The sequence below is a fragment of the Salmo salar genome, chromosome 01 (genome assembly GCF_965601325.2).
Source record: "Salmo salar chromosome 01, fSalSal1, whole genome shotgun sequence".
Taxonomy (NCBI): Eukaryota; Metazoa; Chordata; class Actinopteri; order Salmoniformes; family Salmonidae; genus Salmo; species Salmo salar.
This window is the reverse complement of record NC_138291.1, coordinates 23841029-23862488: the sequence shown is the minus strand read 5'-3', so window position 1 is coordinate 23862488 and position 21460 is coordinate 23841029. Positions and strand designations below refer to the sequence as shown.

The window sequence follows — 21460 nt, the reverse complement described above, 5'->3', positions numbered from 1 at the left end:
GCAACGCCGTCTACATTGTAAACTACTACTTGATTGGTTCAAGTGACGTTCTACAAAGTACCCGATTGTATACACCTCTTTTCCCAAGTACAGCTGCCGCTTTTCTAACCCACTGTAGTCTGTGATGTAAAATGGCGCTGAGTTCTCAAGGAACAAAGAAAAAAGTTTGCTACTATTATGATGGTAAGTACTCATTTTGCTATACATCGAGTTATTGTACAATGTGCCATGTTAAAGTGGTGGAAATGGTCAGATTTGCTGTGATCAGATTAGCTAGCTAACTTCGATGTGCAAACGTGCAGCATCTCTAGCTAGCTAACGTTAGCTTTGTGAAAGAGCGAGGCATTTCCAAATTCTGTACGTTGATCTTTTGAGAAAATGTTCACTATTGCCAAATATTATTCTCCATTGTGTATTAACGTCAAGTTACTTGTCCAGAATTTAACTTTTCGGTCAACTTGATAGCTAGCCTGTACAAAGGTAGAACCGATTAGTTAGCCAACTAATTAGCTTATGCAAGCATTAGAATCCACAAAAACACTAAGCTAGCGCTACATTAGCTAGTTATACTAGCAAGCTAACAACGTTAGCTACTAGCTAACCTATTTCACTTCCTAGACGTAATAAGTTTGCGATTTATAGTGATTTTCTAAAAAAAAAAAATGCATACAGTTTCGTTGCATTGGCCAGATTGCTTGCTTAGTGGCCGTCCATTCTCCTCACATGTGTATAGGTTGGTCAGAAGTGTTACAATTAAAGTGATACGAAGGGATTTTGGATAAAGGGCCTCGTTTCCAAAATGGTCATAGCTAGAAGGGATCCAACTTTTGTCAGAATTTACTTTTCATTGCAGGTTTAGGAGAATACACGTAGTAGATGAAGGTTAGGAAAAGAGTTTGGGTTAGCTAAAACGCAACAACAACAAAAATATCAAGTTTTGAATGAATTTGACATGCTGTTTCCCAAGTATATATGCCCGCCGAAATTCCCGGTAGTATCTCTTCAATCAATGAAAATATTATTTGTTACTGCAAATCACTTTTGGTCCATACACAGTTTTAGGTGTTATGGCGGGTGCAGTGAAATGCTGATGATGTTCAATCAATACAGTAAATGTAAAACAAGTACACACACACTATATATATACACACACGACCAGTCAAAAGTTTGGACATACATTTTTTGGGAACGAGTAGGTAATACTATTTTCTACATTGTAGAAAAATAGTGAAGACATCAAAACTATGAAATAACACACATGGAATCATGTAGTAACTAAAGTGTAAAACAAATCAAAATATATTTTAGATTTTAGATTTTTCAAAGTAGCCACCCTTTGTCTTGACGATAGCTTTGCACAGTCTTGGCATTCTCTCAACCAGCTTCTCCTGGAATGCTTTTCTAACAGTCTTGAAGGAGTTCCCACAAATGCTGAGTTCTTGTTGTCTGCCAACTTATCCCAAACCATCTCAATTGGGTTGAGGCCAGGTCATCTGATGCAGTACTCCATCACTCTCCTTCTTGGTCAAATAGCCCTTACACAGCCTGGAGGTGTGTTGGGTCATTGTCCTGTTGAAAAACAAGTGATGGCCCCCACTAAGCGCAAACCAGATGGGAGGTGTATTGCTGCAGAATGCTGTGGTAGCTATGCTAGTTAAGTGTGCCTTGAATATTAAATAAATCACTGACAGTGTCACCAGCAAACACCATCACACCTCCTCCATGCTTTGCTGTGGAAACCACACATGCGGAGATCATCCGTTGACCTACTCTGCGTCACAAAGACACGGCGGTTGGAACCAAAAATCTCAAATTTGGACTCAGACCAAAGGACAGATTTCCACCGGTCTAATGTCCATTGCTTGTATTTCTTGGCCCAAGCAAGTCACTTCTTCTTATTGGTGTCCTTTAGAAGTGGTTTCTTTGCAGCAATTTGACCATGAAGGCCTGATTCACAGTCTCCTCTGAACAGTTGATGTTGAGATGTCTGTTACTTTAACTCTTGTACGACTGCACATGAAGAAACTTTCAAAGTTCTAGAAATGTTCCAGTTTGACTGACCTTCATGTCTTAAAGTAATGACGAACTGTCATTTCTCTTTGCTTATTTGAGCTGTTCTTGCCATAATATGGACTTGGTCTTTTACCAAATATGGCTATCTTCTGTATAGCATCCCTACCTTGTCACAACACAACTGATTGGCTGAAACACATTAAGAAGGAAAGAAATTCCATAAATTAAGGCACACCTGTTAATTGAAATGCATTCCAGATGATTACCTCATGAAGCTGGTTGACAGGATGCCAATAGCGTGCAAAGCTGTCATCCAGGTGGCTACTTTAAAGAATCTCAAATAGAAAATATATTTTGATTTGTTGAACACTTTTTTTGGTTACTACATGATTCCATGTGTTATTTAATACTGTTGTCTTCGCTATTATTCTACAATGTAGAAAATAACAAAACATTATGAGCAGGTTTGTCCAAACTTTTGACTGGTACTGTATATATTTTTAATAATCAAATGAAGTACAGCAGTAGATAAAGGCTATGCTGTACAGAACAATTAGCTAAGATGCATTCTTTGGACATCTGCTGATGTCCACTTTCTTCCTTCAAAGGTGATGTTGGGAATTACTACTATGGCCAGGGGCATCCCATGAAGCCACACCGTATCCGCATGACACACAACCTCTTGCTGAACTATGGTCTCTACAGAAAGATGGAGATATACGTATGTTGAAAATCCTGGAACTATTCATAAGAGCAGCAGAAAGCCTGCAAACTCAGTAGTTCTGAATGGAGAGGTTAATACCTAGGTAGTGAGGTGTCAGTAACTGATCTTCTCCCTGTCTGTCTCAGCGACCTCACAAAGCCAATGGAGAGGAGATGACCAAGTACCACAGTGACGACTACATCAAGTTCCTGCGTTCCATCCGGCCTGACAACATGTCGGAGTACAGCAAACAGATGCAGAGATGTGAGTTTTAGGCAGAGAGCATGTCATGTCTCAATATACCTATACATTTGAGCAGTAGCCCATGAAAAGTCAGAAATAAATACTTTGAAAAGCCTCTAGGCCAGCTTTGTCCTTATGTTTTTGCTGCTTTTGAGATGAACACATTTTCTGCAATTCTCACACAGTTAACGTTGGTGAGGATTGCCCTGTGTTTGATGGCCTGTTTGAGTTCTGCCAGCTCTCAACAGGAGGCTCTGTTGGTAAGTTAATATACAGGTGTAGGTTTTAGATGAGACACATTTTGCCTGGATAGTTTGAATATTCTCTGGCTTACTTGGCCTCTTCTGTGGCTGTCCATTACAAGAATGTAGCCATAGTTTCATGCTCTCTGATTGATTCTGATTGGCTTCTCTTCCCCTGTGTTTTAGCTGGAGCTGTGAAGCTAAACAAACAGCAAACAGACATTGCCATTAACTGGGCTGGAGGCCTCCATCACGCCAAGAAGTCTGAGGCGTCAGGTTTCTGCTATGTGAATGACATTGTGCTCGCCATTTTGGAGTTACTGAAGTGAGTACAACTGCTCCACTGCAGTTCATCAAGTTTATGAAATGTAGGGAATGATATACCCTACGGATCTCAATAGTAACTTCACTTTGGGACACTGCAGGTACGCCATATTTAGGAGATTTTTCTTCAACCTGTTGATGGTAAATCTTCTCTTCCCCCAGATACCACCAGAGAGTTCTGTACATAGACATTGACATTCACCATGGAGATGGAGTGGAGGAAGCGTTCTACACCACAGACCGGGTCATGACCGTGTCCTTCCACAAGTACGGAGAGTACTTCCCCGGCACTGGAGACCTGAGGGTGAGGCTGTCATGTCATCAGGGGATGCAAAGTGGTGGCATTGTTTATTAAATGATGTCCAAAGGATAGATTTAATTCATACTTAGAAAACTTCACAGCCTGGTGAAATGTAGTTTCAGAATTGCTTTGTTGGTCAACTTTGCAGAGCTTGTGCCCACATTTGTAGTTGACTGTGTCTGCTTTGTTATTTCTCAAGGATATTGGCGCAGGGAAAGGCAAGTACTATGCTGTGAATTACCCTCTGAGAGATGGGATAGATGACGAGTCTTACGAAGCCATATTCAAGCCTGTAAGTATACTAACTTATCTTGGCTGTATTTAATCTCTCCTCTCTGTAACTCAAACAGACCCAAGTGTAGATGGACCACATTCTACTTCCCATGTAGCCAACCAAGCTCTTCTCTGTCCTGGTACCCCAATGGTGGAACCAGCTTCCAGAAGCACCTGAAAGGGGGATACCTAGTCAGTTGTACAACTGAATGCATTCAACTAACTGTCGTTCTGGGTAAGAGCTTCGGCTAAATGACTAAAATGTCAATTTAATTTATGTCTGTGTGTGCAGATCATGACTAAAGTGATGGAGATGTACCAGCCTAGTGCAGTGGTTCTTCAGTGTGGCGCTGACTCTCTCTCGGGAGACAGGCTTGGCTGCTTTAACCTCACCATCAAAGGCCATGCTAAGTGTGTGGAGTACATGAAGAGCTTCAACCTGCCCCTGCTGATGCTGGGTGGTGGAGGCTACACCATCCGGAACGTGGCCCGCTGCTGGACCTATGAGACAGCTGTGGCCCTAGACAGCTCCATACCAAACGGTGAGCTCTCCTGCTGCAAGCTATACAAAAAGAAATGGTTGCACATACATTTTTGGGGCCCTGAAGGTGGCAGTGTTGGGGTTTTACCCAATAAATTACTGAGAGTTTATATATAGTGTGCGACTTAAAGTGTTTTATAGCTTTATAGTTTATTTGCCGTTAGCACCTCTACACTAAATACTTTTCTCTGGGTGTGCTCCAGCTCATGCTTCTTATTAGAGTCATCCTGCTGCACTGTTGATTTATGTACTTTTACTTTCTAGTGTTACTATGTTGACAGTAGTATTTGACAGGTCTGAGGGGCATGAGTGTTTTAGGATAGATTCCACTACAGTAGACGTATGTCACTGCGTTGATAACATGAATTTTTCTCCACAGAGCTTCCATACAATGATTACTTTGAGTACTTTGGGCCAGACTTCAAACTGCACATCAGTCCCTCCAACATGACCAACCAGAACACCAACGACTACCTGGAGAAGATCAAGTGAGTCGTTGACCACACTTTTTATTGTGCTCTTTATGCCTACTGTACGTAATTAGAACAGTATTTTTGTTCACTATCATACTATATTAGTCATAATGAAGTAATGTCTTTAGATTTGGGTCATAAACAGTAACCGTTATGTAAACTAGTTATTGACGAGGTAATTTCAGATACCGCATAGGTCATATTACGGCACTTGTTATTCATATTATCCCTGACCTTGAGACGTGTATCTATGATGGTATTTTTGCCACTGTTAGTTGACGTGATGTCACGTAGGTTAATGCGTCTCACTTGTATGTGTCCATTCAGGCAGCGTCTGTTTGAGAACCTTCGAATGCTGCCCCACGCCCCCGGGGTCCAGATGCAGGCCATCCCAGAAGACGCCGTGCAGGAGGACAGTGGAGACGAGGAGGAGGAAGACCCTAACAAACGCATATCCAGTAAGTCCCCTGTCCAAATGTTTAGACCTGACTGACAATGGAAAAAAAGTCTCAAATACAGTGCAATTGGAAAGTATTCAGACCCCTTAACTTTTTCCACATTGTTACATTACAGCCTTGTTCTAAAATGTATTACTTTTTTTTTTACCCTCAATCTACACAGAAAACCCCATAATGACACAGTGAAAACAGTTTTTTTGAAATGCATAAAAAAAAAAAGCCTTAATTACATATTCAGACCCTTGGCTATAAGACTCGGAATTGAGCTCAGGTGCATCCTGTTTCCATTGATAAGCCTTGATGTTTCTACAACTTGATTGGAGTCCACCTGTGGCAAATTCAATTGATTGTACATGGTTTGGAAAGGCACACAACCTGTCTATATAAGGTCCCACAGTTGACAGTGCATGTCAGAGAAAAAACCAAGCCATGAGTTTGAAGGAATTGTCCGTAGAGCTCTGAGACAGGATTGTGTCGATGCACAGATCTGAGGAAGGGTACCAAAAAAATGTCTGCCGCATTGAACGTCCCCAAGAACATAGTGGCCTCCGTCATTATTAAATGGAAGAAGTTTGGAACCACCAAGGCTCTTCCTAGAGCTGGCTGCCCATGCAAATTGAGCGAGAAGGGCCTTGGTCAGGGAAGTGACCAAGAACCCGATGGTCACTCTGACATTGCTCCAGAGTTCCTCTGTGAAGATGGGATAAACTTCCAGAAGGACAACCATCTCTGCAGCACTGCACCAATCAGGCTTTTATGGTAGAGTGGCCAGATGGAAGCCACTCCTCAGTAAAAGGCATGACAGCCAACTTGGAGTTTGCCAAAAGGCACCTAAAGACTCTCAGACCATGAGAAACAATATTCTCTGGTCTGATGAAACCAAGATTGGCCTGAATGCCAAGTGTCACGCCTGGAGGAAACCTGGCACCGTCCCTATGGTGAAGCTTGGTGGTGGCAGCATCATGCTGTGGGGATGTTTTTCAGCGGCAGGGACTGGGAGACTAGTCAGGATCAAGGGAAAAATGAACGGAGCAAAAGTACAGAGAGACCCTTGATGAAAACCTGCTCCAGAGCGCTCAGGACCTCAGACTGGGGCGACCGTTCACCTTCCAACAGGACAACGACCCTAAGCACACAGCCAAGACAACGAAGGAGTGGCTTTGGGACCAGTCTCTGAATGTCCTTGAGTGGCCCAGCCAGAGCCCCGACCTAACATCTCTGGAGAGACCGGAAAATGGCTGTGCAGCGACGCTCCCCATCCAACCTGACAGAGCTTGAGAGGATCTGCAGAGAGGAATGAGAGAAACTCCGCAAATACAGTTGTGCCAAACTTGTAGCGTCATACCCAAGAAGACTCGAGGCTGTAATCGCTGCCAAAGGTGCTTCAACAAAGTACTGAGTAAAGGGTCTGAATACTTATGTAAATGTGATACATTTGCTAAAAACCAGTTTTTGCTTTGTCATTATGGGGGGGGTGACGATTTACTCCATTTTAGAATAAGGCTGTAACATAAAATGTGGGAAAAGTCCAGAGGTCTCCTTCCTGAATGCACTAAGTGCAGTGAAATGTTTTACAGGGTCAGCAATAGTAGTACAGTGCCCCTGGAGCAAATGAGGGTTAAGTGCCTTGCTCAAGGACACAGATTTTTGTTCACCTTTGTCTCGGTTATTCAAACCAGCCACCTTTCGGTTACTGGTACAATGCTCTATCCTCTAGAGTATCTGCTGCCACAAGCCTACACGTTTTAAAATCTGACCAACACAGCCACAACACATGCTTCTCTTGGTAACACAATCTTTTTACCATTGGCATGCCTACTTTTTCTCAGAATTAACATGAGAAATATACCTTCTATATGCCCCCGCCACGCAAATCTTTGCCCGAGTTACTCACAGATGAGATGTTCATGTCCTCTTGTGCAGTTCGCGCCCATGACAAGAGGATAGCGTGTGACGAGGAGTTCTCAGACTCTGAGGACGAGGCTGAGGGTCAAGGGGGCGGACGGAGAAATGCTGCCAGCTTCAAGAAAGCCAAGAGAACAAAGACTGAAGAAGACAAAGAAAAAGAGGGAGAAGAGAAGAAAGCAGGTGATGAAAAGAAAGCTGATGACAAGAAAGGTATCTCAATCAATTCCCTCTCATTCGTGTGGAGTACAACTGCAGTCATCTAACATTTTGAAGCCTTATAGACATTAAGTTCTATATCAGGCATACCATATCCCATTGAGGATAATTGTTTATTTGTTGCTTTGTTATGATAGAAGTAAAAGAAGAAAAGGTGCCAGAGGAGGAGAAAATGGACACAACAAAGGGGTTAGCAAACGTTCATTTAAAATGTTTAGGGAATATCCGATAGTCAATGTGTTTTAAGTCATTTTCCCTCTGTTCAACAGGCCAAAAGAGGAGTCCAAGACACCGTGAGGAGCTCCTAGCCATCTTTTTAAAGCAATCACACCTGGGCCCAGTTTCCCAAAAGCATCTGAAGACTAAGTTCGTTATAACGATATGGTTTATTTCGCTTTTGGGAAACCGGGCCCTGTTGAGAATAGTTCTGTTTGCCAGACCAGTCACCTTTACTGGCTGCTGCAAGGGAAAATCCCACCCCTCCAGATTGAAATGGGCTAAACATGTATTTTCTAGGACACTTAATGTTGCAATTTTTATAAGTACTGCTGTTTTTGTATGCTTTAAGCCCATTTCGCTTCATCCTATGAATACTACGCCCCTTACCCAAACAAAATGTAGTCTACTAAAGGCCTGGCACAAAATATTATACATTTCAGATTTAATTTAAATCATAGATATGTTGACATCTCTTGTACCCCCTTTTGTATTTTGTCGCACTGTTGTCCTGTGCCTTTGGAAACATATTTGAAGCATGACATGATGTCCACTTCTCAAAGATGTATTCATTCTGTGTTACCGGCTAAAGCTACTCTGAGCAATATTGTCCGGAGGATAGAATTAACCTGAATACTACACCAGACCTACAGTACAGTATGTGATAAAACAGAAATAATCCCATGACTTCCATGTATTGTAGTTTGTATTTTTAAAGGTCATTATTTAGGACCCAATTTCAATGAAATCAGCATTCCTGGATTATTTCCCTAGAACATGATGTTCAGCAATGGTATTTTGGTAAGGGCACATTCCTTTAAATTCAAGCCAAGCAAAAATGTCATGACATCTGATTTTATTCTGCAAACATGAAATTGAAGATGTCTTCCCAGGAGTGCTTACAAATATGAAGGGCCACAGATTTGAAGACTAAGAAACCAATGCTATGAAAATCTACAGCTATATACTACGAATGCATTGAACATCTTCAGTTGCAAAACTACTTGATTAACTTAATTTTTTGGTTTACATCTGTCCATCTTGTACATTAATTTCTAGTGGATAGACCATGTGTTCAAGAGGAAATAGCCTAATTAATGTAGCGAACTAATCAACAATGGCATTATTTTCTATTAACTCTGCAACTGCTCCAATATGACTTTCCATGTGCCAAAACATTTACATAGTAAAAGTGATTTCATGTTGAAGCCCTCAAATGGTATTCACTAAGCTTGTTTTACAGCTTTTAAAAAAACGTGATACAGCACCTGTGATAATCTGAAGTACCTAAAAGGCCACTAGATGTCATGTGATACAGTTCTGGTAAACCTCAACAGTAATATACCCACCCTTTGCAACCCTACTCCTTTTCCATGGCAGGGGAAACAGGTTAAGTAAACAATATTTGCAGTGACACATCAAGAGGTTAGTCTTGAACATATTCCTTTCAAGAAACAGCAATCATGTGACAAGAACCTAAAATTTGGCCAGTTATTCAATAGCACTACCTCCAGTCAACATACAGGAACCATGGGTCCTGAACAGTCAGTGCAGATGGTGGATTAGTCCCTATAGTTCAGACCCATTCACTCATCTCTGTCGGTGAGTCAGGCTTCAGCAGTTCATGTTGCTCTGCCGGCTCTGACTCAGGAGTAGGAGACACCGGTAACATTTCACCTGGAGTCTGAATGCGCACCTGCAACAAAGGGGTGTAAAAACATGATCCGCACACAGGCACACCCACACATTAGCTATAGTGAAACATGACACGCACATTAGTTATGAAACCTTAAGAGCAAAAATAGTTTCTATTGGACAAATTCAGGTAGGTCCCTCCTGTTTTGTAACAATGGGCATAATGAATATGCACACGGTCAGTAAAACGTTTAGCATTGCCGTTTGTAAGTGAAGACAAGACTTTGCGACCTGGATACGAACAAATCTCATCCAGACGCCTCAAGGCTGCATTAGCCAACACCACCGAGAGCCGTATATAAAACAGGCCCACACCTAGGGTTCAGCGCTTTAGATCTGAGCTAATACAAATCTTCAGGTCTCAGACAAGGTAACTCATCATGCATGTAAGGGTAGTTAACTTACCCTTCTGCCATTGACAATCTTCCTTCGTCTTCTGCACGTACAGAGGCGGAGGAAGGAGGTGCAGACAGCGAAACAGCGGCCTGAGAACACCACTTCCACCACACACATTAGAATGAGAGGAACCCACAGAATAATAGTAGTTTCCTAGGGAGAACAAAGGTGTGTTAGTACGGGCTTGTAAAGTATAAGTCTGTATGTAAACAAACAACCTCACATCTTAATATTAAATTCTACTGTTGTGTGCATTTATTGAAGTTAAAAACATGTCATTAATAGCTTTTGATTAAAATACTTACATAGATCCTTGTGGGGTCAAAGGGGCACTCGTTGACACTGGAGTAGCCAATCGCATCAGGGAACTTGCAATTCTTCAGCAGGCCCCGACCTCCACTCATAATGGCCTTAACCATGGAAATGGTTAACCCCACAGTGGAGGCGATTGCCAGAAGGCCTGACACTAAACTGACCACCAACAGCGCCCACATCTGCAAGGGGCAATAAACAAAAAGGCTCACGTGAGGGTTTGAGTGGAGCTGAAGGGTGGGACTAAAAACAACTCATGCAAAATAGTCTCCGTAAAATGTAAAAACTGGAAGTAGAAGCTTAAGTGTTGATGTCCATTAGTTTACTCCAATTAGGGGAGGTAGGGTTAGGGGAATACATACATACAGTGCCTTGTAAAGGTATTCATCCCCCTTGGTGTTTTTCCTATTTTATTGCATTACAACCTGTAATTTAAAAGGATTTTTATTTGGATTTCATGGAAATGGACATACAAAATGGTCTAAATTGGTGAAGTGAACTTCAAAAATTGAAAAGTAGTGCGTGCATATGCATTCACCCCTCTTTGCCATGAAAGCCCCTAAATAAGATCTGTTGCAACCAATTACTTTCAGAAGTCACATAAGTTAAATAAAGTCCACTTGTGTTATATATATATATATATATATATATATACACACACCTTTTCTGAAAGGCCCCAGAGTCTGCAACAACACTAAGCAAGGGGTACCACCAAGCAAGTGGCACCATGAAGACCAAGGAGCTCTCCAAACAGGTCAGGGACAAAGTTGTGGAGAAGTACAGGTCAGAGTTGGGTTATAAAAAACATATCCAAAACTTTGAACATTCCACGGCGCACCATGTTCAAAGTTTGATATTTTTTCCATTATTATTTTAAAAAAATTGAAAGAATATGGCACCACAACAAACCTGCCAAGAGAGGGCCGCCTAACAAAACTCACGCACCAGGCAAGGAGGGCATTAATCAGAGAGGCAACAAAGAGACCAAAGATAACCCTGAAGGAGCTGCAAAGCTCCACAGCGGAGATTGGAGTATCTGTCCATAGGACCATTTAAAGCCGTATACTCCAGAGCTGGGCTGTACAGAAGAGTGGCCAGAAAAATGCCATTGCTTAAAGAAAAAAATAAGCAAACATGTTTGGTGTTCGCCAAAAGGCATGTGGGAGACTCCCCAAACATATGGAAGAAGGTACTCTGTTCAGATGAGACTAAAATTTAGCTTTTCGGCCATCAAGGAAAACGTTATGTCTGGCGCAAACCCAACACCTCCCATCACACCATCCCCACAGTGAAGCATGGTGTTAGGGATGTTTTACTATAGGCAGGGACTGGGAAACTGGTCAGAATTGAAGGAATGATGGATGGCGCTAAATACAGAGAAATTCTTGAGGGAAACCTGTTTCAGTCTTCCAGAGATTTGGAACTGGGACGGAGGTTCACCTTCCAGCAGGACAATGACCCTAAGCATACTGCTAAAGCAACACTCGAGTGGTTTAAGGGAAAACATTTAAATGTCTTGGAATGGCCTAGTCAAAGCCCAGACCTCAATCCAATTGAGAATCTGTAGTATGACGTAAAGATTGCTGTACACCAGCGGAACCCATCCTACTTGAAGGAGCTGGAGCAGTTTTACCTTGAAGAATAGGCAAGAATCCCAGTGGCTAGATGTGCCAAGCTTATAGAGACATACCCCAAGAGACTTGCTGCTGTAATTGCTGCAAAAGGTGGCGCTACAAAGTATTGACTATGGGGGGGGGGGTGAATAGTAATAATGTGTTGTCTTCACTATTATTCTACAATGTAGAAAATAGTAAAAATAAAGAAAAACCCTGGAATGAGTAGGTGTGTCACACACACACACACACACACACATACATATAGCTCAAAAAAATAAAGGGAACACTTAAACAACACATCCTAGATCTGAATGAAAGAAATAATCTTATTAAATACTTTTTTCTTTACATAGTTGAATGTGCTGACAACAAAATCACACAAAAATAAATCAATGGAAATCCAATTTATCAACCCATGGAGGTCTGGATTTGGAGTCACACTCAAAATTAAAGTGGAAAACCACACTACAGGCTGATCCAACTTTGATGTAATGTCCTTAAAACAAGTCAAAATGAGGCTCAGTAGTGTGTGTGGCCTCCACGTGCCTGTATGACCTCCCTACAACACCTGGGCATGCTCCTGATGAGGTGGTGGATGGTCTCCTAAGGGATCTCCTCCCAGACCTGGACTAAAGCATCCGCCAACTCCTGGACAGTCTGTGGTGCAACGTGGCGTTGGTGGATGGAGCGAGACATGATGTCCCAGATGTGCTCAATTGGATTCAGGTCTGGTGAACGAGCGGGCCAGTCCATAGCATCAATGCCTTCCTCTTGCAGGAACTGCTGACACACTCCAGCCACATGAGGTCTAGCATTGTCTTGCATTAGGAGGAACCCAGGGCCAACCGAACAGCATATGGTCTCACAAGGGGTCTGAGGATCTCATCTCGGTACCTAATGGCAGTCAGGCTACCTCTGGCGAGCACATGGAGGGCTGTGCGGCCCCCCCAAAGAAATGCCACCCCACACCATGACTGACCCACCGCCAAACCTGTCATGCTGGAGGATGTTGAAGGCAGCAGAACGTTCTCCACGGCGTCTCCAGACTGCTTTCATCTGTGAAGAGCACAGGGCGCCAGTGGCGAATTTGCCAATCTTGGTGTTCTCTGGCAAATGCCAAACGTCCTGCACGGTGTTGGGCTGTAAGCACAACCCCCACCTGTGGACGTCGGGCCCTCATACCACCCTCATGGAGACTGTTTCTGACACATGCACATTTGTGGCCTGCTGGGGGTCATTTTGCAGGGCTCTGGCAGTGCTCCTCCTGCTCCTCCTTGCACAAAGGCGGAGGTAGCGGTCCTGCTGCTGGGTTGTTGCACTCCTACGGCCTCCTCCACGTCTCCTGATGTACTGGCCTGTCTCCTGGTAGCGCCTCCATGCTCTGGACACTACGCTGACAGACACAGCAAACCTTCTTGCCACAGCTCGCATTGATGTGCCATCCTGGATGAGCTGCACTACCTGAGCCACTTGTGTGGGTTGTAGACTCAGTCACATGCTACCACTAGAGTGAAAGCACCGCCAGCATTCAAAAGTGACCAAAACATCAGCCAGGAAGCATAGGAACTGAGAAGTGGTCTGTGGTCCCCACCTGCAGAACCACTCCTTTATTGGGGGTGTCTTGCTAATTGCCTATAATTTCCACCTGTTGTCTATTCCATTTACACAACAGCATGTGAAATTTATTGTCAATCAGTGTTGCTTCCTAAGTGGACAGTTTGATTTCACAGAAGTGTGATTGACTTGGAGTTACATTGTGTTGTTTAAGTGTTCCCTTTATTTTTTTGAGCAGTATATACACACACATATACACATATATATATACACACACATACATACATGTGTGTGTGTGCGCACACACACACACAAAAGCACATGGACACCCCTTCAAAATTTGTTGATTCTTCTATTTAAGCAACACCCACTACCGAGTTCCAAACTGCCTCTGGAAGAAACGTCAGCACAAGAACTGTTCGCCGGGATCTTCATAAAATGGGTTTCCAATGCAGAGAAGCCGCACACAAGTCTAAGATTATGCGCAATGCCAAATATTGGCTGGAGTGGTGTAAAGCTCGCCGCCATTTAACTCTGGAGCAGTGGAAACACGTTCTCTGGAGTGATGAATCATGCTTCACCATCTGGCAGTCCGACAGACAAATGTGGGTTTGGCGGATGCCAGGAGAACGCTACCTGCCCGAATGCATAGTGCCAACTTTAAAGTTTGGTGGAGGAGGAATAATGGTCGGGGCTGTTTTTCATGGTTTGGGCTAGGCCTCTTAGTCACAGTGAAGGGAAATCTTAAAGCTACAGCATACAATGACATTCTAGACGATTCTGTGCTTCCAACTTTGTGACAACAGTTTCAGCATGACAATGCCCCCCTGCACAAAGCGAGTTCCATACAGAAATGGTTTGTCAAGATCGGTGCAGAAGAACTTGACTGGCCTGCACAGAGCCCTGACCGCAACCCCATTGAAAACCTTTGGGAAGAGTTTGAACGCCAACTGCGAGCTAGGCCCAATATCAATGCCCGACCGCACTAATGCGCGTGGCTGAATAGAAGCAAGTCCCAACAGTAATCTTCCAACATATAGTGGAATGCCTTCCCAGAAGGAGGTTGTTATGGCAACTCCATATTAATGCCCATGATTTTGGAATGAGATGTTCGACGAGCAGGTGTTCATATACTTTGTCACGTAGCGTATTTACCAACAACAACAAAAAAGCTCACGTGACAGGTAGACTAGCATGTACTAGGTGTATATACACATTTACCAATATTATTGGATAGTAAAATAAGTGGCTACACATAGTGCAGTTCAGCACAATTTTATTTCAAGTTCTTTTTTTAAATATATATATATATATATATATATATATACACTCTGTACAGCGCCTATATACTGTAAAGTCTACACCCCCCTTGGATGTCCTTACATCTTATTGTGTTACAATTTATTTAATTGTCCTTTGTCTATGATCTATACAAAATAGTCTGTCAAAGTGGAAGAAAAATTCTTATATTTAAAGATTAATGAAAAAGAAAACACTAATATACCTTGATTAGATAATTATTCACTTCAAAACATGTTAGAAACATCTTTGGCAGCGATTACAGCTGTGAGTCTTCTGTTCTGCAATATTTGGCCATTCTTTTCAAAATTCTTCAAGCGCCGTCTAGGTGTTGGGTCCATGGCTAGACAGCAAGTTTCAAGTGTTGCCATAGAGTTAAGCAAACTTAAGTCAAAACTGTAACTTATCTACTCAGGAACATTCACTTGTCTCCTTGGTAAGCAACTCCAGTGTAGATTTGGCTTTGTGTTGTAGGTTATTGTCCTGCTGAAAGGTGAATTCCTCTCCCAGTGTTTGGTGGAAAGTAGACAACCATGTTTTCCTCTTGGATTTTGCCTGTGCGTCGCACCATCCTGTTTCTTTTCATCCTGAACAACTCCCCAGTCTTTGCCGATGTCAAGCATGCCCATACCATGAAGCAGCTTCCACAATGCTTGAAGATAAGGAGGCAATTACTCAATGATGTCTTGTGTTGAATTTGTCCCAAATATAAGGTTTTGCGTTTAGGCCAAAAAGTATCTTTGCCATGTTTTTTCGCAGTATTACTTTAGTGCCTTGTTGCATACATATGCATGTTTTCTCAATATTTGTATTATTTTATCATTATTGTAGAGTCACTACAATGTCGTTGAATCATCCTCAGTTCTCCCATCACAGCCAATGGCCGTTTTAAAATCAGTAATGGCCTCATGGTGACATCCCCTAGCAGTTCCCTTGCTGTCCTAAGGCTTAGTTCAGGAGGACTGCATCTTTGATGTGTGTGTGGTTTAATACATCATCCACAGCATAATTATTAACTTGACTATGCTAAAAAGATACCGTATATTCAATGTCTGATTTGTTATTGTTACCCATCTACCAATCACTGCCCTTCTTTATGAGGCTTTCAAAAAGCTCCCTGGTCTTTGTAGTTGAAGCTGTGCTTACAAATGTATGTATGGGTGACAGAGGAAGGGGTAATCATTAAAAAATCATGTCAACCCCTATTATTTCACAGAGTGAGTCCATATAACTTGTGATTTGTTAAGCCAAATTTTAGTTCTGAACTAATTTAGGCTTGCCTAAACAAAGGGGGTGAATACTTATGCAATGACTATATATTTTAGTTATTGAATTTGTATCACATTTGTACACATTTTTTGAATTTCTTCACTTTGATATTATGGAGCATTTTGTGTAGATCAATGATAAAAGTATATTTAAATCCCACTTTGTAATGCAACAAAACAGTGTAAATGTGTATATTATGCCTATACAGCATATATTGTTTGACTTGGCTGACAAGTAAGTTGTATGACTATGACTGACAGTTAATATGTAAATCAAATGATGTATGTGTATGGAGGGTGGGTTCCATTTTTGCATGTGTATTGATGATGCCTGCCTTTATTTGAATGTACATGGAATGCAATACATTTTTGAATATGGGTTTAACTCACCCACACACATAGATAAAGAACCAGAGGATACTAAACGTGCCCAGACACAAGGGCAAGTTCTGACAAATACCAACACAAAACAGTATTTGGCCCAGTCCCTGATAGGTGGAGAAAGAAACTACTGTAGGAGAGAATGAAGCAATATTTACCAGAATCCTGTTTTTCAGGTTTTTGGATAGGACAATGGCTATTATTCCAGCTATGATTCCCTGAAGACACAGAAGTCAAGTCACATGTTAGCTAATACACTGCTCCTATTGGTCCACAGGCTAGAATGGTACAACCAATAATTCACTAACTAAAATGGCTCCAGTCTACCAAAGGACCACAAACTGAGATACTACTACTATCAGGTCACATGATAAAGTTACCACAAACAATGTCACCAGAAGGTCACAACCTTTACAATATTCTGTTTGGGCTCTTTGTTACTACAGGCTGATACTGTATTCCAAACAAGACTCATTACTTGATTAAAGAAAGCCAAAACACAGTATACTGCTCAAATGAGCAATACACAATGCAAGGACAACACAGGGAATAGTTTGGCTGCTGGTGATCAGTGGTTTTATGATCTGTGCCAGCCTTCGGTCACTCACCACGAGCCCTGCCACTAGGGCGATGATGATGTAGATGGCGTACCCCATGACCCTGGCTTGAACATGCACGTTGATGTGCCTGAGCACAACGCCGTGTACCAGCGCTCCCAGCAAGAAGTTGACGTGTCCCACCAGCACCAGTCCCAGGCCCATTTTCATAAGGGTCTTGTTGTCCTTCAGGTCTGCACAGCACACACCTTGAGCAGAGGATAGAAACATTGCTTCAATATTTTTCATCACCATAGATAGTCGGTGAGTAAACAGTAAACACTGATTTCAATGTACACTACATGAACAAAAGTATATGTGGTAACCTGCTTGTTGAACATCTCGTTCCAAAACCATGTGCATCAATATGGAGTTAGTCTCCCCTTTGCTGCTATAACAGCCTCCACTCTTCTGGGAAGGCTTTCCACTAGATGTTGGAACATTGCTGCAGGGACTTGCTTCTATTCAGCCACAAGAGCTGCAGGGACTTGCTTCTATTCAGCCACAAGAGCATTAGTGAGTTCGGCACTGATGTTGGCCGATTAGGCCTGGCTCGCAGTCAGCGTTCCAATTCATCCCAAAGGTGTTTGATGGAGTTGAGGTCAGGGCTCTCTGCACGCCAGTCAAGTTCTTCCACACCGATCTCGACAAGCCATTTCTGTATGGACCTCGCTTTGTGCATGGGGGTATTGTCATGCTGAAACAGGAAAGGGCCTTCCCCAAACTGTTGCCACAAAGTTGGAAGCACAGCATCGTCTAGAATGTCATTGTATGCTGTAGCATTAAGATTTCCCTTCACTGTAACTAAGAGGCCTAGCCCAAACCATGAAAAACAGCCCCAGACCATTATTCCTCCTCCACCAAACTTTATAGTTGGCACTATGCATTCGGGCAGGTAGCATTCTCCTGGCATCCGCCAAACCCAGATTCGTCCGTCAGACTGCCAGATGGTGAAGCATGATTCATCACTCCAAAAGAACGCATTTCCACTGCTCCAGAGTTAAATGGAGGTGAGCTTTACACCACTCCATCCGACGCTTGCCGTTGTGCATGGTGATCTTAGGCTTGTGTGCAGCTTCACTGTCATGGAAACCCATTTCATGAAGATCCCGGCGAACAGTTCTTGTGCTGACGTTGCTTCCAGAGGCAGTTTGGAACTCGGTAGTGAGTGTTGCAACCAAGAACAGATAGTTTTTACGTGCTTTAGCACTTGGCGGTCCCGTTCTGTGAACTTGTGGCATACCACTTTGCGGCTGAGCCGTTGTTGCTCCTAGATGTTTCCACTTCACAATAACAGCACTTACAGTTGACCGGGGCAGCTCTAGCAGGGCAGACATTAGACGAACTGACTTGTTGGAAAGGTGGCATCCTATGACGGAGCCACGTTGAAAGTCACGAAGCTTTTCAGGAAGGCCATTCTACTACCAATGTTTGTCTATGGAGATAGCATGGCTGTGTGCTCGATTTTATACATATGTCATCAGGTGTGGCTGAAATAACCAAATCCACAAATTTGAAGAGGTGTCCACATACTTTTGTATACACTACCGTTCAAAAGTTTGGGGTCACTTAGAAATGTCCTTGTTTTCGAAAGAAAAGCACATTTTTTGTCCATTAAAATAACATAGATCAGAAATACAGTGTAGACATTGTTAATGTTGTAAATGACTATTGTAGCTGGAAACGGCTGATTTTTAATGGAATATCTACATAGGCGTACAGAGGCCCATTATCAGCAACCATCACTCCTGTGTTCCAATGGCACATTGTGTTAGCTATTCCACGTTTATCATTTTAAAAGGCTAATTGTCCATTAGAAAACCCTTTTGCATTCATGTTAGCACAGCTGAAAACTGTTGTTCTGATTAAAGAATCAATAAAATTGGCCTTCTTTAGACTAGTTGAGTATCTGGAGCATCAGCACTAGTGGTTTCGATTACAGGCTCAAAATGGCTAGAAACAAAGTACTTAATTCTGAAACTCGTCAATCTATTATTGTTCTGAGAAGTGAAGGCTATTCCATGTGAGATATTACCAGGAAATTGAAGATCTAGTACAACGCTGTGTACTACTCCCTTCACAGAACAGCACAAACTGTCTCTAACCAGAATAGAAAGAGGAGTGGGAGGCCCTGGTGCACAACTGAGCAAGAGGAAAACTACAATCGTGTCTAGTTTGAGAAACAGATTCCTCACAAGTCCTCAACTGTCAGCTTCATTAAATAGTACCAGCAAAAAAACTGTCTCAAAGTCAACAGTGAAGAGATGACTCTGGGATGCTGGCCTTCTAGGCAGAGTTGCAAAGAAAAAGCCATATCTCAGACTGGCCAATAAAAAGAAAAGATTAAGATGGGCAAAAGAACACAGACACTGGACAGAGGAACTCTGCCTAGAATGCCAGCATCCCGGAGTCGTCTGTTTCTCAAACTAGCCACTAATGTACTTGTCCTCTTGCTCAGTTGTGCACCGGGGCCTCCCACTCCTATTTCTAGTCTGGTTACAGACAGTTTGAAAACAAGGCAATGTATAGTGTAATTACAACTGAATCAACACCTCTGACCCAGGGCAACACCAGAGATGGTAACTGTTGTGAGTATAAAGACCCATTTCCATTCTCTGCACGTTAATTACGCATTTGTTGAGAAGAAAATACAGTATACTAAACAATGCACAAAGTATAAGACTATTAGGCTACCAGCCCCCGTCTATGAAAATAAAAGAGAGGGGCGTAGGGAATTCACATTACGCCACCTTTGAAGCAAATTGACCCAGGTAGCTTAGAGTTTTTAGCCTCCCCTCACCCAGCTACACCGAAATACAATGGGTCAATTCAGGCCTGCACCTTAGTCTAAAAGTAATGATATTGCGATCCGCTACTATTCCTCATCTACTAATCCATCAGTTGTTTACGAATAGGCATACATAACCAATAGTATTACTTTAGGCCCGCCTAATGATCAATCATTGTCCAAACTGGGAAAATGACGTTATTGACCCACGTTCTGTTATTCATATTGTTTAATGTTACTATATTAAATCAGATAGCCAGATAGTTAGACTACATAGGTAGACCTATGTATTATACTGGAAACGACATTGCTATAAACACGACGACATCCCATGGCAGTTCCTTTTATGACAGACCCTCTACAACAAAAAAACGTCGGCATCCCGACCCAACCCAGAAAAATATTCCTATGATTGGTAACTCACACTTCTGTTGTAGCCTACGTATATCCACTTCCATTTAAACTACACATCCGTACAATGAATACAAGTAAACTCACCTAAATTCCCCATGTTGAATTCCGTTTGCACTCAAATCATTTTAAAGGTATTTCTGTATCGCCATTTGGCTCTTGAATCTGCGAACGCCGCTTCTGCTTTGTTCGTTCTCTTCTCTTTCCGCACACCTGCATGGAATCCAACCCGTGCTTCAGTGTGAGGACGCTCCGCCTCGAGTTGGCTTTTACCTGTGAAATAATAGTTCTCTGTCAAAACTGATCAGAAAGGAATTTCTACTGTATTTTCAATGACCTAGCCTACCTACACATATATGGGTAAACAAGTAATGTAAGGCAGCCCAATTTTTTTACTTATCTATTATTATTATTATTTTTGTTCTTTTCTATGAACTTCTTAAAGCGTTATTGGTTAAGAGCTTGTAAGTACGCATTTCACTGTACGGTGTACGAAATACACTGTACGAAATACAATTCGATTTGATATTTTTTCACTAATTGGTCTTTTGACCAACCAGATCATCTCTTTTAATTTATTTAACCTTCATTTAACTAGGCAAGTCAGTTAACGTAAGGACTAATTCTTATTTACAATGACGGCCTACCAAAAGGCAAAAGGCCTCCTGCAGGACTGGGGCTGGGATTAAAAATAAAATAAATGAAATACAAATATAGGACAAAACACACATCACGATAAGAGAGACAACACTACATAAAGAGAGCCTTAAGACAACATAGCATGGCAGCAATACATGACAACACAGCATGGTAGCAACACAACATGACATCAACATGGTAGCAACACAACATGACAACAACATGGTAGCAGCACAAAACAGGTTACACACATTACCGGGCACAGACAACAGAACAAAGGGCAAGAAATTAGAGACAACAATACATCACGCAAAGCAGCCACAACTGTCAGTGAGAGTGTCCATGATTGAGTCATTGAATGAAGAGATTGAGATAAAACTGTCTAGTTTGAGTGTTTGTTGCTGAAAAAGAGCTGATGTGATTGGTCAAAAGACCAATTTTGTGGAAGAAATATCCTAATTGGGCTGCCTGTGTAATAACAGCCAAATAACAGGCCAAACAATAAGGCTTGCTATTAAAAAATAAAAGATTGGTCAGAAGTCAGTGATATAGGGAAACTGGTTGACCGTGACATTGGTAGAAGTTTATGCATTT

At 42.2% G+C, this 21460-nt stretch overlaps 2 protein-coding genes across 2 annotated transcripts; one reads left to right on the top strand and one right to left on the bottom strand.

The window, feature by feature from the left end:
* The first annotated feature begins 128 nt into the window (after positions 1-128).
* Positions 129-9128, top strand: LOC101448007 (histone deacetylase 1). Its single transcript, NM_001279011.1, is given in 13 exon segments — positions 129-183; positions 2622-2734; positions 2863-2980; positions 3145-3219; positions 3388-3526; positions 3688-3829; positions 4026-4118; positions 4392-4641; positions 5020-5128; positions 5441-5571; positions 7495-7689; positions 7833-7884; positions 7965-9128. Coding segments are annotated over 13 exon segments (1497 nt in total). The 5' UTR covers positions 129-131; the 3' UTR covers positions 7993-9128.
* tmem54a (transmembrane protein 54a) lies at positions 8751-20465 on the bottom strand. Its single transcript, XM_014157805.3, has 6 exons — positions 20315-20465; positions 17041-17237; positions 16591-16650; positions 10308-10496; positions 10012-10155; positions 8751-9607 (listed from the first exon to the last, which is right to left on the bottom strand). Exons 1-6 carry the CDS (start codon positions 20325-20327, stop codon positions 9488-9490), a joined length of 723 nt encoding a protein of 240 aa, XP_014013280.1. The 5' UTR covers positions 20328-20465; the 3' UTR covers positions 8751-9487.
* Positions 20466-21460: the final 995 nt, after the last annotated feature.

Bases quoted from the DNA above. Each gene is read 5' to 3' on its own strand.
- tmem54a (XM_014157805.3), bottom strand. The intron at 16,651-17,040 runs GTGAGTGACCGA...CTGTGTCTTCAG, and splicing joins CCCTAGTGGCAGGGCTCGTG to GGAATCATAGCTGGAATAAT. The intron at 9,608-10,011 runs GTAAGTTAACTA...CCTTTGTTGCAG, and splicing joins AGATTGTCAATGGCAGAAGG to GTGCGCATTCAGACTCCAGG.